Source organism: Caretta caretta, chromosome 5, assembly GCF_965140235.1.
Source record: "Caretta caretta isolate rCarCar2 chromosome 5, rCarCar1.hap1, whole genome shotgun sequence".
In the NCBI taxonomy this organism is placed as follows: Eukaryota; Metazoa; Chordata; order Testudines; family Cheloniidae; genus Caretta; species Caretta caretta.
In genome coordinates this window covers 34,325,950-34,341,723 of record NC_134210.1, presented here as the reverse complement: position 1 = coordinate 34,341,723, position 15,774 = coordinate 34,325,950, and the positions used below count along the sequence as shown (strand labels likewise).

General features: G+C 39.3%; 1 protein-coding gene across 1 annotated transcript in view; it reads right to left on the bottom strand.

Moving 5' to 3' along the window:
* The window catches only part of NDUFS4 (NADH:ubiquinone oxidoreductase subunit S4), a 61,109-nt gene that overhangs the window by 24,096 nt on the left and 21,239 nt on the right, over positions 1–15,774 (bottom strand). Inside the window, exon 2 of the mRNA XM_048850857.2 lies at positions 5,297–5,375. Within this exon, the coding sequence (XP_048706814.1) occupies positions 5,297–5,375 (79 nt within the window). The remainder of the gene's footprint in view (positions 1–5,296; positions 5,376–15,774) is intronic.

Genomic DNA, 15,774 nt, shown 5'->3' with positions numbered 1-15,774 from the left:
AGCAAAGACTCTTGCCATGTCTCCTGTATTTTTACTTCTTATTTTGTGTGCTACTGTAACTTATGTACAGTTATGAGTTTTCTCTTTAAAGATATAAAGCATGCAATATTATGGATTTTCTTTTTTAAAAATATTTTATGCAATACTGATGTCAACCAGTCTTATCCATTGAAAAAAGCTTTATGAAAATTTTGGTACAGCACCTCTTCAACTGTGGACAGCTACTTTCACAGAACTGTGCTTTGCTGGAAACTATGCAATAGGTACTCAGTGTACAATGGTAGTGTGCCAAATGCAAGGCCTGCTTGGGGCAGACACACTAAACAGGCTTACAACAGTATAAATGAAGCTTGTAAGTTGCAATAGTGGAATTTTTTAGTTTATGCAATACTAATCATACTTTCTGCAATGATGCTCAAACTATGTTGTCCCATCTACATTTGTAGTTACATTGTTTTAAGCATTGCTTGCGGGAGATCCATTGCTAAAAGACCTTGTCAGTAACAGCCCAGGGTCTCAGAACCCTTCTCACGCTGCCATTTATCCTAGCAGTTCAGAACAGACGGAATGCCCTTCCTGTAAGCTTATTGGGTAAAACGCCAGGCCTTTGGAATTAAACCCTGCTGGTGATCCAACAGAGCCTGAGTTTGACAAGAGATTCAGGATATGATGCAACACCCATGGTTTTGTTTAGCTTTGTTCATTTTTTGTTTTGTTTTGGCTATTCATTGAAGATACCTTAACATCTACACAGGAAATGAAAATGATAATCATGACAGGGGTATTAGAGCATCATCACTTCTTGACGGTTATAGTGAATCACAAACTAAATGTGTGTCAAAATGTAATACTATTGCAAAAAAAGTGAACATCATTCTGAACTGTATTAGCAGGAGTGTTATAATCAAGATACGTGACATAATTCTTCCACTCTACTCAGCACTCATAAGACCTCAACTGGAGTACTGTATCCAGTTCTGGGAACCACACTTTGGGATGTGGACAAATTGGAGAAAGAGCAACAAAAATTATTAAAGTACTAGAAAACATGACCTACGAGTAGGGCCCTATCAAATTCATGGCCATGAAAAAAAAAAAAAAAAACCAAAAAACCGTCACGGATCGTGAAATCTGGTCTTTTGTGTACTTTTACCCTATACTATACAGATTTCACGGAGGAGACCTGTGTTTCTCAAACTGGGGGTCCCGACCCTAAAGGGGGTTGCAGGAAGTCGCAAAGTTATTGTAGGTTTCAGAGTAACAGTGTAGAAGATCTTTTTATATACACACAAAGCATGAAAAAATACCTCCCCCACCCCACTCTCCTGCTGGTAATAGCTTATCTAAAGTGATCACTCTCCTTACAATGTGTATGATAATCAAGGTGGGCCATTTCCAGCACAAACCCAGGGTTTAACAAGAATGTCGGGGTGGGGTGGGGGAGGGGTGTGTGTGTGTGTGTAGGAAAAAACAAGGAGAGTGGTCACTTTAGATAAGCTATTACCAACAGGAGGGTGGGTTTGTGTGTGGGGGGGGAGGGGAACCTGGATTTGTGCTGGAAATGGCCCAACTTGATCATCATACACATTGTAAGGAGAGTGATCACTTTAGATAAGCTATTACCAGCAGGAGAGTGGGGTGGGGGGAGGTATTTTTTCATGCTTTGTGTGTATAAAAAGATCTTCTACATTTTCCACAGTATGCATCCGATGAAGTGAGCTGTAGCTCACGAAAGCTTATGCTCAAATAAATTGGTTAGTCTCTAAGGTGCCACAAGTACTCCTTTTCTTTTTGCAAAGTTATTGTAGGAAGGTCATGGTATTGCCAACCTTATTTCAGCACTGCCTTCAGAGTTGGGTGGTCGGAGAGTGGCAGCTGCTGGCTAAATGCCCAGCTCTGAAGGCAGCACCCGGCCAGCAGCAGCGCAGAAGTAATGGTATGGTATTTCCATCCTGCCATCCTTACTCTGCACTGCTGCTGGTAGCAGGACTACCTTCAGAGCTGGGCTCCCAGCCACCAGTCGTTGCTCTCTGGCTGCCCAGCTATGAAGGGAGCACAGCCACCAGCAGCAGCGCAGAAGTAAGGGTGGCAATACTGAGACACCCTACATTAACTTTGTAACACCCCACCACCCTCCTTTTGGGTCCTGACCCCTATAATTACCTTTTTCCTACTAGACATTGTCATATATGCAACTGATCTACTGAGAAAGATGTGTCAGATGTAGGGAATGTGGTTGTGACAACGCGGTTCTTATTTTTTTAATGGTTTGCATGCAGAGCGCGTGGGACTCAGTTTCTCTATGTACTGCTTGTTTAACAAGGTGGTGGGAGAGGGGGTTTGCTGTTGCAGAGAACCAGCGATGACCTCGCCTAGCAGTTGGGACCCTGGACAACAGCCTGGAGATTGGGTATTCTAGTGACTGGTCACTAGGAGGCCCACCCCAGCTTGGAAGTCAGCTGGTTCAGGTCAGTGGGAGGACAATGGGCTGAGGAGAGAGGGCCCCGTGACCTGACCAGATGGTTCCAGCCAGTGGGGGAACAAAGGATAGAAGAGAGAAGGCCCAGGTGGCCTGTTTATCTGGGACCAAAGACAAAAGGACACAGGAGGGACTGTTGGGGGAGGTAATATAGGATGGTCAGTTAGAAGGAGGGGGCTTCTGGACTGGGGAGAGAGAGCAACCAGCGCCTACCAGGATGGAGGGAAGACCTATCTGAACTGTGTTGAGGGTTGCTAGGACCGAGGGCCCTGAGAACTTCCTGTGCTGTGTTCAGTAAACGCTTGTTTTACGCTGGCTGAGAATCACTGCAGCCTAGAAATTGGGGTTGCTTTATTCCCTCTGGGTGTGGAGGTCTTGGGGGTCCAAGTCCAAGTGAGTGGACTTCCTGAGGGGTCCCACGGCAAGAGACTGGTGTGCTGAAGGTTCAGTGAGGTATGGTTCCAGGAGGCACTGAAGCACAGGGCTTAACCCCTGGAGAGAGAGCGCGAACCCCCGAGAAGGGCTGTCACACTGAAGGGGGTTCCTCCCAGGGACCGTACAGAGCCGAGAGAGAGCATGAGTCCTGTGAGTCTGGGACAATCATTATGATAAAATTAGAGGTGGGGTGGGGGTGGGGAAGGGTTCAATTCATATTGCACAGTATGGTTTAATGAGCTCTGATAAGAAGATGTCTACACATGCAGCAAATATGACACTTTTCCAGGGGAGGAAAAAGTATCAATTTCTGGAATGTAATTTAACTATATAATTATGCATAGATACAGTGTGGTTTCATTATGCGTAACACCAGTTTTTGAAAAAATGAACAGAAAATTTATTAAAGTCTCTGAAAAGTGATTTGCTGCTAAATAAGGGATTTAATCCAAATTTATAACTGAGTTAATGTACAATTTAATAAAAATGAATTTATATCAACAACCAAAATCAAGTTATTTACATAGCAAACTAATCTACATCAGACATTCACTTGAAAGCTCTCCTCATTTATAAACATGAACTGTTAAAGGCCTGTTATTTTTATTCAGGTGTGTTTTTCTGAAATGGTTTCTACACTGACTCCATTACAAACAAATCTAATTATTGACTGTACTCAAGTCTACAGACACAATAGTTGAAAAGATTCAGAGTATTACAAAAATTATTCTCAAGCCCTGTATGAGCACAAAAGAAAAAAATTCCAGTAAGATCCACAAATAAATTGCAAATAAATAATATTTTTATATATATTATATATTACCACAGTACTGGGAAGAACTGGACAAAATGAACATTTAACCATCTTATTTACTATTTAAAGGGCTGCCAGATTAATATTGTACTTACAGAATTAATCAGGGATTGCATTATCAAATTTTAAAGTATTGTACAGAATATCAAAAAATCCACAAAAATGTACAAATTGAAGTTGACCCTTTTGTAGCCAGGATACATGTAACTATAACACAAATTACCACTCCAGTTAAACCTTTAGATTAGGGAACAGTGCTACAATAATTATATGAAATGCAATTCATAAAATAATTATTAAATCTAGGAAAAACTTGAACATGAGTATTTAGGCAGCATCCAGTGACTTTTTATCCATATACTGAAAACTGAACTATTGTATTTAAAGTTTCTATACATAAAATGGCACATGCTGCACCACAAGTTACACATTTGTCCAACTGAATAACATCTGCCAAAATAGAGGAAAAAAATCTTAACACAGAAGTTTATGAACTAGAACTATGTTTATTGTTTTTGAAAATGAGATTCAGATAAAATGATTAAGGGTACTGTACTGTATTTACAAAGAATCTGAGCAGTTACCTGTTGACATAGACAAGGAAAGCATGACCCATATTTATATTATGGAAACTATGGGAAATAAAAAGTTTTAAAAAGATGTTAAACTATTTGAATTAATTTTAACAAGTCAGTTTGAAAGCTTTAGATGTCTCAATACTGAAGTTACTATTACACATTTTCAATTTAGATGATAAAAAAATTCAAGTATTTCTTTTTATTCCCAAGAAATTAAGATGCTTTTTTGTATGCCTGAAGATAAGTAAAATATGAACCATCTATTATGGGATTTTTTAAAAAAATTAAGATTCAAAAGTGGTAAGAAAGCCAATGAAAAACAAGTTTTTGCTATGACACATTCCCACCAGAAGTCCTGGAAGTCTTACAAAACTTATGCTATTTTATATTGTAAGCATAAGTATCAGGTTGCATCTAAAGTAACGGACCACACATTGCAAAATTTATGAAGAGACGGTTGCCAAAATTCTAATCTGCTACTGATTAGGAGAAGAATGCTATGCATTTGTTCCTAGTTGTAATCTAACCCTCATGCATATTCAAAAGCCAAGTATAGGTACAAAGTAACACTAACTTTGCGTGGTTCTTTAGACTTTATTTCTTCATCACTGTAGAACCCAGTAAAGTTCATTTTAGGAAGCAGTGGCAAATTCTGTGTGATTTCACTGAAAGGGCAAATGTATGGCTTTCAAAAATAGCACTTTCATTACAAAACTAGAGTTCTTACTGCTTCTTGACCACAAAATAATAATACCAAGGTAGTTTCATAATTTTATATTGTTTAAGATGTGTAACCATGAATTTCTTTCACATACAGATTTCCTTATGGCTCAATAATATTAGCACTTTAAAACATATGAGAGATTTTTGCTTTGTAGTTTACATTGATATGGCTTTCCTACAAGAGCATGGAACATCATACTGAATGCCTATTGTGCAGAAATAACCCTGAAGGCAGTATCATAGCAGTGTGCAGTAGAAAACCCTTACCAATTTTTCATCAACTGTGATGAGTTGCGTGTCTTGAGCTTGGTCCTGTGCCAGCCGCCATGTGGAAGTGCTCAGTGACCTGCAGTGCAAGACGTGAAGTTAAAAAATGATTCATTCAATGAGAAAATAGAGGCAGACAAATCTTACATAAACAAGTTACTTTATCAATATCCATCTTGTAAAAAAAATGGAAGAGGGAGAGATGAGGGCACAAAAATCCTTTTTCTCCCCAATTAGTTCTGTCTGCTGAGTTTTTGGCAGACTCCCACTTAGGAGTTCACAACAGGCTGCACTTTATGTCAGCCTACAGGCTCTCTGTCAGAGAGAGACTGCCAGTGGCAAGGACTGTACTGCTCTATATGAACGTACAGTAGTTGGTTTGTCACGAACAGAAAAAAAAACCCCACAAAGCTGATGCAAGTATTCAGGAACTCTGATCCCTAAATGATGGCATCAGAGGAAAACAATCTTAATTCTATCCCAATGGCGTAAGCTACAGTTGTACCGTTTAATAACAGGATATTAAACAAACTCACTCCTCTTAACTGATCATTCAGATACAAATTCTGTCTTTATGACTAGGTACAACTCATTTTGATTCATTTCTACCTCAATTGTTGATCTGGTTAGTAACTTCCAAACATTTTGGTTAATCTTTTAGCATAGTTAGTAAAACCCATAACATTAAGTATGGGCAGAACTATGAAGCCAATCCTGCTCCCAGTTAATTCAGTGATGGTTTTGCCATTAATTTTCATTAAGTCATTGGGAGCAGAATTGGGCCCTAAAAAAGCAGTTGGTCCCTTGGCAAAACAGAACAGCAAGTGAAAGAGCAGTTTTCTCTGCTAACTCATAGTGTGTTTCATGTTTAATTCAGGTTACTTTAAACAAATGATGCATTAAAGTGAGAGAATATATAAGAACAAAAAAAAAAAAAAAAAAAAAAAAGAGTGGACCAGGCTACTGTAGTTTTTGACTGTCTTTCAGAGGTTATATAATTCAGAAAGCTAGATGTACTTCATAATGCAAATGAAATTTATGAGATCTGTGTTTATGAGGTGCCATGCTGATGATTTATTGCCATCTCTTTTAACACTACATTATACAATTTTTGAAAACCAACCATATGATATGAATACTTTCTGAAATCCAACTTTTTCAGGAACAGAATGACAGTATGTTCAGAATTTTTTTTTTTAAATACTATCTAAGCCAAAAATAAAAGCCAACAACTACGTACATTTGTTTAGGAGGCTACAATACGAAATACAGTTTAAGACCTATGAGTTTGCATACAAGCATTCAAGAACAAATTTGAAAAGCATGTCTTATAATGATGTACTGTGCTCTGAAGGGATAGAGTCCAAATGGCTGTTATAAAGTCATCTATTCCCAAAATTTAGTAATAAACCAACTTTACTGCATTTTGCAACATCAACTAAATTCATTTCCCCATTTTAGAGAAAACAGTCCAATTGACATTTAAAGTGACTGAAAAAGTTATTTTAATAATGCTGACAAAGTTCTAGTTATTACTGCTTGGACGAGTTTAAGATCACTAAGCACAGGTCAAGCCACAACTATTTGATGCAAAGTTATAATTGGAATTAGTAGGATCCAACTCCATTTGTCCAGGAAAACAATAACATTCCAAGAGGTTATGTTACTATTATTTCAAGTTCAATGCAATTCTACTTCAGTTGTGTATTCCCATTGGTCTATGTTATGTAATGTGCATTAATGCAGTTCATATTTAACTATATTAAATTTGATTTGCCAAAAAAGCAGTTTGCCATCAATTACAAAACAAATTCCCTTTTATTATTTTTACTTTTTCATGATAATGCAGCCTTCTTAAGTACAAAAATTCTTGCATCATCCCACTTGACCACATGAACTCATCATTCTTGCTTGAGCTGACAGATTTCCTCTGTGGCGGCACTGGAATAATAGAGACCAATTGTTCTGGGTGACTTCAGCATAAATGCAGATGATGAACCTTCTTAATAAGCTTAAGATCTCTTGGCTATCATGACAGCTGTGTGTCTCTCAGGTAGCTTTTGGCTCAATGCTAGCAGGTGGCTGAACTCTAGATCTTGTTTTTGGGACTGACATTGGAGGTGGTGGGGTGAGAGAAAGGGTATATGCCCTGGCAGACTGACCATTATCCACCTCTGTTTTGTTGGTTGAAGCACTCACTTCTGTCAAGCTTCTTTGATAGTCTGACCTTGCAGGCTTACTGGACTGCCTTTCATAATGTGCCTGTACAGTGCCTAGCCAAATGATGTTCTGATTATCACTGGGGCTCCTAGATACTACTGCGGTACAAATAAATTATAATCCACTGGGTTTCAGAGGGTTCAAAGGAAATTGGCAGGCTAGTAAAAGCAATGGATTACTGGGATTTTTTAATGATATATCATCCTTTACCCATGAACACAACCTTCTCTGGTTCCATCTTACACAATAGTTTTTTTGTTTTGTTTTTTCAGATGAAGCAGAAGGAAATATGGGTGGAGCATTGGTGGGAGAAGTCTTGTTCCAAATAGGAATAACTGAAACAAAAGAACTTATATGGATATCTTCACCTTCACTATAACACCTCCCAAAGTATCAATCAGCAGAACAGTCCAGGAGGGTGAACCCCCAAGGTTAAATCAGAGCTGTTTAAATCCAGAAAGTTAAGGAATTTTCAAGCTATTTTAACAATAAGATCACATGAATCAGACTGATCTGTTTGTCTGCATGGTAGGAAAGATACACCTGGAAGAAGGTGGGCAGTGTCAGTACACAGCCTGGGTTTCAACTATTGCTGCTTCCTGAGGTTATTGGAGCGCTAGGGATGTGCAGACTATGACATGAAAGTCAGATCCAGGTCTCTCTTGGCTGGTGAAGGACAGTGGGGAGATAAAACCATAACTGGAACAGATTTTTTACGACTCCCTGCAGAAGAGCAAGATATCAACTCTGCTTAAAAGGCTAGCTGACCCTTGCTCAAGAAACCATTTCAATGCTGACAACAGTTCAATTTCACTCTGTCTTGAAACTGCCATACCAGGGGAAGATTCAAATAGTTTAGCAAGGCAACTACAGCATTGTCTGTGGTCCTCCAATCTCTGATCCCACACAGCTGGGTCTTCAAATGTGGTATAGTACACAGAAGACCATGGTTTTTTTGGTGGACGATCATCTTACGGTGATGAAGATCATACACCCATGGCAAATTTTGAGGTGTATCAGCCAGTTTTTATTATCAACTGGCCATGAAGTGCAGATGATACACCTGTGGACACTGCAGATGTAGATTAGTTACTGAAGTTTCTCAGTTCTGTTCCCTCTGAAAGATACTAGGAGGAGTCTGTGATGGGTTCCCCCTGGGAACTGGGGTACCACTGACCCACCAGCCTGGACTCCTTAGACTGTACTGCTGTGACAAGCTGCAGACCTGCTCCTGGTCTTACACTTCCACCAGCGTACACAAAGGTAGGGACACACCAAGCTGCAGTTACATGCAGGCTCTCTGACTAGCCACTGCACAACCCAACGAACAGTAGAAAGGCTAAAGCCAGGGTAACTAAGCTCCCCAGGAACACAGCCCCTCTGGAGCATAAACCCAAAATTATACTGTCTTGCGCTGCACCAAGGAACTGTATGGTGTAAGCTCAGAGAATCCCCACCCCCGAATCTGGAGAGGAATATGCAACAGCTTCTCTGAGCTAAGATTCCCAAGCACTTCACTCCAACTCACTGGTTTAGATAAAGCAAAAACAAGTTTATTAGCTACAAAAGATAGATTTTAATTGATTATAAGTGATAGCAAACAGATCAAAGCAGATTACCTAGTGAAAACACACAAACTAAGTCTAAGATACTAGAAAGATAGGATATGAATTAGCAAATTCTCACCCTGACTGATGATACAAGCAGGCTGCAGATTCTTAAGGGACAAACTGCACTTGCTTTCCAGCTTTGAATCCCCAGGTCTTTCATACACAGGCTAGAAATCCCTTTAGCCTGGGTCCAGCACTTCCTTCAGTTCAGTCCTTGTTCTCAAGTGTTTCCAGGAGTCTTCTTGTGTGGGGAGTGATATTTCTCCCTGCCTTATATAGCTTTAGCATATGGTGGGAACACTGTTTCAAAACTTGATTCCCAGACCGGTTTGTGGAAAAATACTGACATCCCAAGATGGAGTCCAGAGACATGTGGTCTGATCACATGACCTTGCATATCTTGCTGAGTTATAGCAGCCATTACTTACATGCTGTCTAGAACATTCACAGGAATGTTAAGTTCTTCCAGGGTCCATTGTCTTTGTCTTCTTCACTGTTGTACCAGAAAGGCTAGTTGTGGGTGTCACCCAGAGTAAGCATGATTGAAATGCAGCTACATTGTCAATATTCCTAATTTTAGATACAAAAATGATACATGCATACAAATAGGGTAATCATAACTTCCAATGAAACCTCACATGACCTATCTTGTACAAAATGCATCATAATTATACCATAATCATATCATATCATCACTGTGAGGAATATGGGGTGTAGTGTCACAGAGCTTTCAGCAATTACTTGTCTGTTCAAATGCTCCCATCTATTAGATCAGAAAGGAACTGTACAGGAGTTGGAGGACAATTTTGTGACCAACAGAGTGCTGCCCACAGAGCACTCCTGAGGAGCAAAAGAAAAATAATTTTGAATAAAAATTCATTAAAGAGAAAAAACAGCAAAATGTTTAACTGAACTAGCTGTACCTGCTAGAAACAGAAGTACTGAGTGTGTTCAAACAACCCTATGTGGTGAAAATATTACAAGTCCTTTGTTTATTTTTGTGTTCAACAACTGTGAGAAGGAATTATACCCACTGCTTGGGCTGGCGTACAGGAAAAGAAGTTGAAAGACCAATGAAAACCCATGAACTCAGTATTCATTTTATTTTAATCTTTGATTTTAAAATAACTTTTTACTTCACTATAATAAGACATGCATACTAGTCTAGGTATCCTTTGGCTTAGATAAATAATTCTTTCAATGCAGATAGCATTTTGATCATAAAGCACTAGTAGAAATCTGTTGTTCTTGAGCTCAGTGGATAACCAAGACTTAAACTGAAGTTTTAATTTAAAAAGGTGGTTCTTAAAATGGCATAATGGACGCCGATGCTTATTCTTTTAATTTGCCTATCAAATATTCTCAAGTTTCTTTTACACTGCTACAATTTTTCCACATTTACAATATATTGTTAATGTGTTCACTTTATCTTATATCTTTATAATTTCCACATTAGTTTCTTTACTCTTTCAGAGATGTTACAAATTTAGTGCCAAACGACATTTGATCATGAATTTTCACCAAATTGTTCAGAGCCAATCCAATTCCTTGTTTTTAAGTTTGCGTTTAGGAAATTATGAGTAGTTAAACGGTCTTGGAATTTCTCAGGATTTTTCCTCTCTGAAAAATTCACAGAGACACCCAATCATTGTTTATTTGTGTAGGTAAATAAAGACTTTAAAAAAGGGACAGATAGATCACCAGTGCATTAAGTTAAAAAGGAGTGGCTGGCACTGGCCAAGCTAACAAAGCTTCATGGCCCTCCCTGAAAAGTACCTACCCAGGGAGAAGATCTCTCATAGTAGAGGGCTCTTTAATCTAGCAGAAAAACATATATGAGATTGAATGGCTGGAAGTTGAAACTACACAAATTCAAACTTGCATTATGGCATAAGATTTCATCAGTGAGAATAATCAATCATTCAATCAGCGAGGGTAATCCACATCAAGGAATGTGGTGAATTCTCCATTACTTGAAGTCTTTAAATTAAGATTGGATCTCTAAGAGATCTCCTCTAATACAACTACATGCTATTACATTTGATGCAGGAATTACTAGGGGGAAAGGAGGGCAGGAAACTGAAAGCTTGTGTTACGTGGGAGGTCAGACTATATGATCACAAAAGTCTTTTATGACCTTACAAATCTTTGATAAAAGGATGACGCAAAAAAAAAAAAATCCAATGAGCCCTGTTTACCTCTGTTGTAGACATAGCTGATGAATCTTCAGGGTGTTTTCACTCAGAACTAATGGCAGATCAACCGGCAAAACTTCTAGTGTTTGAGGATTTATATTGCCTGGAGTTCAACATTTTTTTTCTTTTCTAGACTATAAACCAAACGTAAGCCAAATTAAACATATTCCAAGTTTATTCCTCACAGGTAGAAAGGTTGTCAGTTACTGCAGGGGACTATTCCCCACAACTACGTTATTTGTATTCAACATCCAAACCTTTTGACACAGTTTACTTACGTTTGGCTGATGTTAGTTAGAGAAAAGTGTGCAAGGACAATTCCACGAGGTCCAGAAACTATGAACTCTGAGCACAGAAGAGTGCTACTGGAACTACTCATTACTTTTCTTCAGGAACGGAAGGAGTAAAATAGGCCTACTGACTAATTTTGAAATAGTATATTCAGAGCCACTGTCTCCTAGTGGGTCAGGAATAAACTCATTTCAGTCTGCTTACAAAAAGATCCCGGTTTTGCTATGGACAAAAAGACTCCACTGAGTTCACCTCTTGTCTACTTATCCAGTTGTGCTGTTCTGATTTTTGCTATGCTGACCCCAAGAACAGTTTACACTTGTTTGTTTGTACAGGCCATCACTCTAGTTCTGTCCATCGTAGTGGACAGTTTGAAGTTACACCTGTTTTGGTAAGGGCAAGAAGAGCTAGTCAAATAGCTTGGTTCTCTAGCCAGGTTCTGGTTCTTTTCATTACTATCTTCCCTGTACTAAGGAGCTATAGCCAAACAGACTGGCAATCATAGCGATCATAAGCCCATACGTTTCCTCAATCAGATGACCTCTTTGAATCTGTTCTTGCTTGCTACCAGGCTAGGGAAGAGTCTGGGAGCTCTCTATACGAAATGGGGTTGAAAATAAGCATCCAAGAGGGACTTGGTATTGATTTTGATTCTACAGTATTTGATAATTTGAGTAGGAGTAACTTGACTATTCAAAGTTCACAATCATCGCAACAAATTTTGGTCAGATTTTCAAAGGTGTCAAATACCAAAAAATCTCACTGAAATGATCTCACAGAGTGCTACTTGTACTCAAAGTCAGCAGCTTCAAAAATTTCTCCCCCTTTCAACCTTTCATTATCCTCAGGTTCATTAACCTCAAAATACAAGCACATCTCAGACTTCCTCATAAAAACAAACAAAAAAGCAAAGCACAGTCTTGACTCTGCATGCCTCTGCTACACCATCTCCCTTTCCTACTTCACTTCCAAAGTAACAAAACATGCCATCTAAAGACACTGCTTTGAGTTCCCCTTTTCGAGTTCCATCTTTCATCGCCACTGAAACTGCTCTCACTCAATTCTTGGATGCACTTCTTGGCCAAAACTCTACTCTGCTCCATCCATATGTTTCTTGTCCTGTTGGTGGCTTTTGATTCTTTCAACCAGACCCTGCATCTTTAAAAATCATGCCCTCTGTTGGTTTTTTTGGCTTCATCCTTGCATGGTTTTTCCTTCCCTCTCCTATTGATCTTTCGGTGTCTCTTTTGGCAGGTCATCTGCCTTCCCCCCTTTCTCCTTGAGTGGCATTGTCCAAGATATGGTCCTTGTCCTCACACCATCCCACCCTAATTTTTGTGTTTATCTACCTGGTGCAGGGACAATCTTTGTGTCACTTGTTTGTACAGTGCAGTGTCTAAATGAGCCCTGATCCATGATATCCTGATATCACTGACAGGTTGGATCACAGAAACCCCCTAAGCGTTGCCAACTGATGTGCCAAGACTACTTCTGCTCCTGCTTTCCTGCCCTGTCAGCTTAGGACTTCAGTGCCCTGCCTGATTTGAGCCAGACCTGCTAGCCTGCTGCAAACCCAGACCCAGGTCTGAACCACATCCCTTAACAGCTGTAGGCTTAATTGAAAGCAACTTGGGAAGTGTTCCTGTCCTTGACACTCAGATGTCTAACTCCCAATGGAGTCCAAACTCTAAATAAATCCGTTACACCCTGTATAAAGCTTATACAAGGTAAACTCATAAATTGTTCGCCCTCTATAACACTGACAGAGAGATATGCACAGCTGTTTCCCCCCCCCCCCCGGTATTATTAATTAACCCAGAGTATGTATTAAGTGATTTTATTAAATACAAAAAGTAGGATTTAAGTGCTTCCAAGTAGTAACAGACAGAACAAAGTGAATTACCAAGCAAAATAAAATAAAACATGCAAGTCTAAGTCTAGTACAGTAATAAAACTGAATACAGATAAAATCTCTCCCTTAGAGATGTTTCAGTAAGTTTCTTTCACAGACTAGACACCTTCCTAGTCTGGGCACAATCCTTTCCCCGGTACAGCTCTTGTTCCAGCTCAAGTGGGAGCTAGGGGATGCCTCATGATGGCTCCTCTTTAGTCTGTTCCACTCACTTATATATCCTTTGTCCCTCTGGGCTCCCACCCCTCCTTCTCAATGGAAAACACCAGGTTAAAGATGGATTCCAGTTCAGGTGACATGATCACATGTCCTGTGAGATCCCAAGCCTCCATTCCTCCCAGCCTGACACAGGAAGGCCTGCCTGCAAACAGAGCCATCCACAGTCAATTGTCCTGGTTGATGGGAACCATCAAGATCCCAAACCACCATTAATGGCCCACACTTTGCATAACTACAATAGGCCCTCAGAGTTATATTTCATATTTCTAGTTTCAGATACAAAAGTGATACTTATACAAATAGGATGACCACACTCAGTAGATTAAGATTTGTAACGATACCTTACAAGAGACCTTTTGCATGAAAAATATTACATTATATTCACGCTCATCAGCATACTTTCATAAAATCATATAGAGTGCAACGTCATAATCACTGCAACATAAAATATTTACACAAAATAAACAGACTGATAATTGGTCCAGTAAATTAGTTTTCAAATATGGAAATATAATATTAAATCAAATATTAAAAATGTTACAGGAGACAGCTGGAAAGATACCCCAAAATTGCAATAGTTCAGGGTACTCAAACCTTATTCATAAAGGTGAACTAGACAGCCACATGATTTATCTCCCAGACTTCCTTCACATTTGCAATCATGTACCTATTTGCTTATGTAAAAGAATTAGAATCTCCCCCCCCCCCCCCTTAATTGCAATTTAGCAGCTGGAAATAGGAAGCAGCCAGCACCATGTGACCTGCCATTCTCCATGGAATACTTGTGATCTGTAGACCACAGCCGCTTTGGAATCTTTGCTATAGACCACTTGCATTATCTTTTATTTCCAGTTTGTAAAAACAGATTAAAGAGCCTTCTAAACTTAATTGATAGAAGTGACAACATAACCATCTGTCTGACATAACCCTGCTGCTAACTCTAGTGGTTTAACTCTTCCAGAAGATCTAAGAATTCTTTCAAGAACTTCTGTTTTCACTTCAAATTATGTCAAAAGGGTAGGTATCCTACACAAGCACTGTACAGATTCTTGGCAACATAGCATAAGGAGATCAATTTTAAACAAAAGTTTTAAGAAGCCAGAGGTCTGCAAGCAATAATATGCCTGCCCTTTAATGCACAAATAGGTAGGCATCTACTATTTACATATTCAAGCATTGTAACTATGTTCTCAAATGTACATGGATAAAGGGGCTAAAGTCACTGCTCACTGACACTTCGGTGCAAAATGTCCAGTTCTTAGTACTGCAGATCTGTCCCATACTAGATAGTTTCTCAAATATATGGTGTCTATTACCGCCTGGCAATGTAGCTGCTTTTAACATCCCAGATGAAGACCAACTAAAGTGACACTAATCAAAACTTCAATCTTTAGAGGTTGTCAAAACTTTGGTTTTCCAAAGGACAAAACCAAAGGATCAACTAATCAGGCACATTTCTTATTGCAAAGAGGGTCTATTCCCTTTTGCAACTGGTCCATGTACAATTTGGCTTAGCAAAGTCATAGATGGTGTACTGCAATAATTTCTATTAATTCACACATTCTAGTTCCTTAATTTGACATTTTCTGGGATCTGTGACAGAGTCCCTCCTGATCTTCTACTAGGACTGCTGTGAGGGGGATCCAAGCCTATGTGCTCTGAATCCTCTGGGATGTGTTAAGCTTCTGGAGCCCCAACAAAGCCCAGCCACTGCCCCATGTTAAGATCCCTAGGCATATTCTCAGGGCACAGACTTCTATCTGACACTCCCTCTGAGTGCTGGGACCTGCAATCTAGTTGCCTAGCCCCTCTGGGTGCAGCTATGAACCGTCAAACTTCCAAGTACTTAAATATATCTCTCTCCTAAACTCCACCTCAAAAGGTGTGAAACTTTTGGTTTGTAGTTTAATTCTCTCAAGAGAATGCAGTAGTTTGTGAAATATATACACAAACACTTTGTAATGTCTAACAGCTTTATGCTGTTTTATACTTATGTAAAGCACAGGACAGTATGGATCATAGAAAACAACA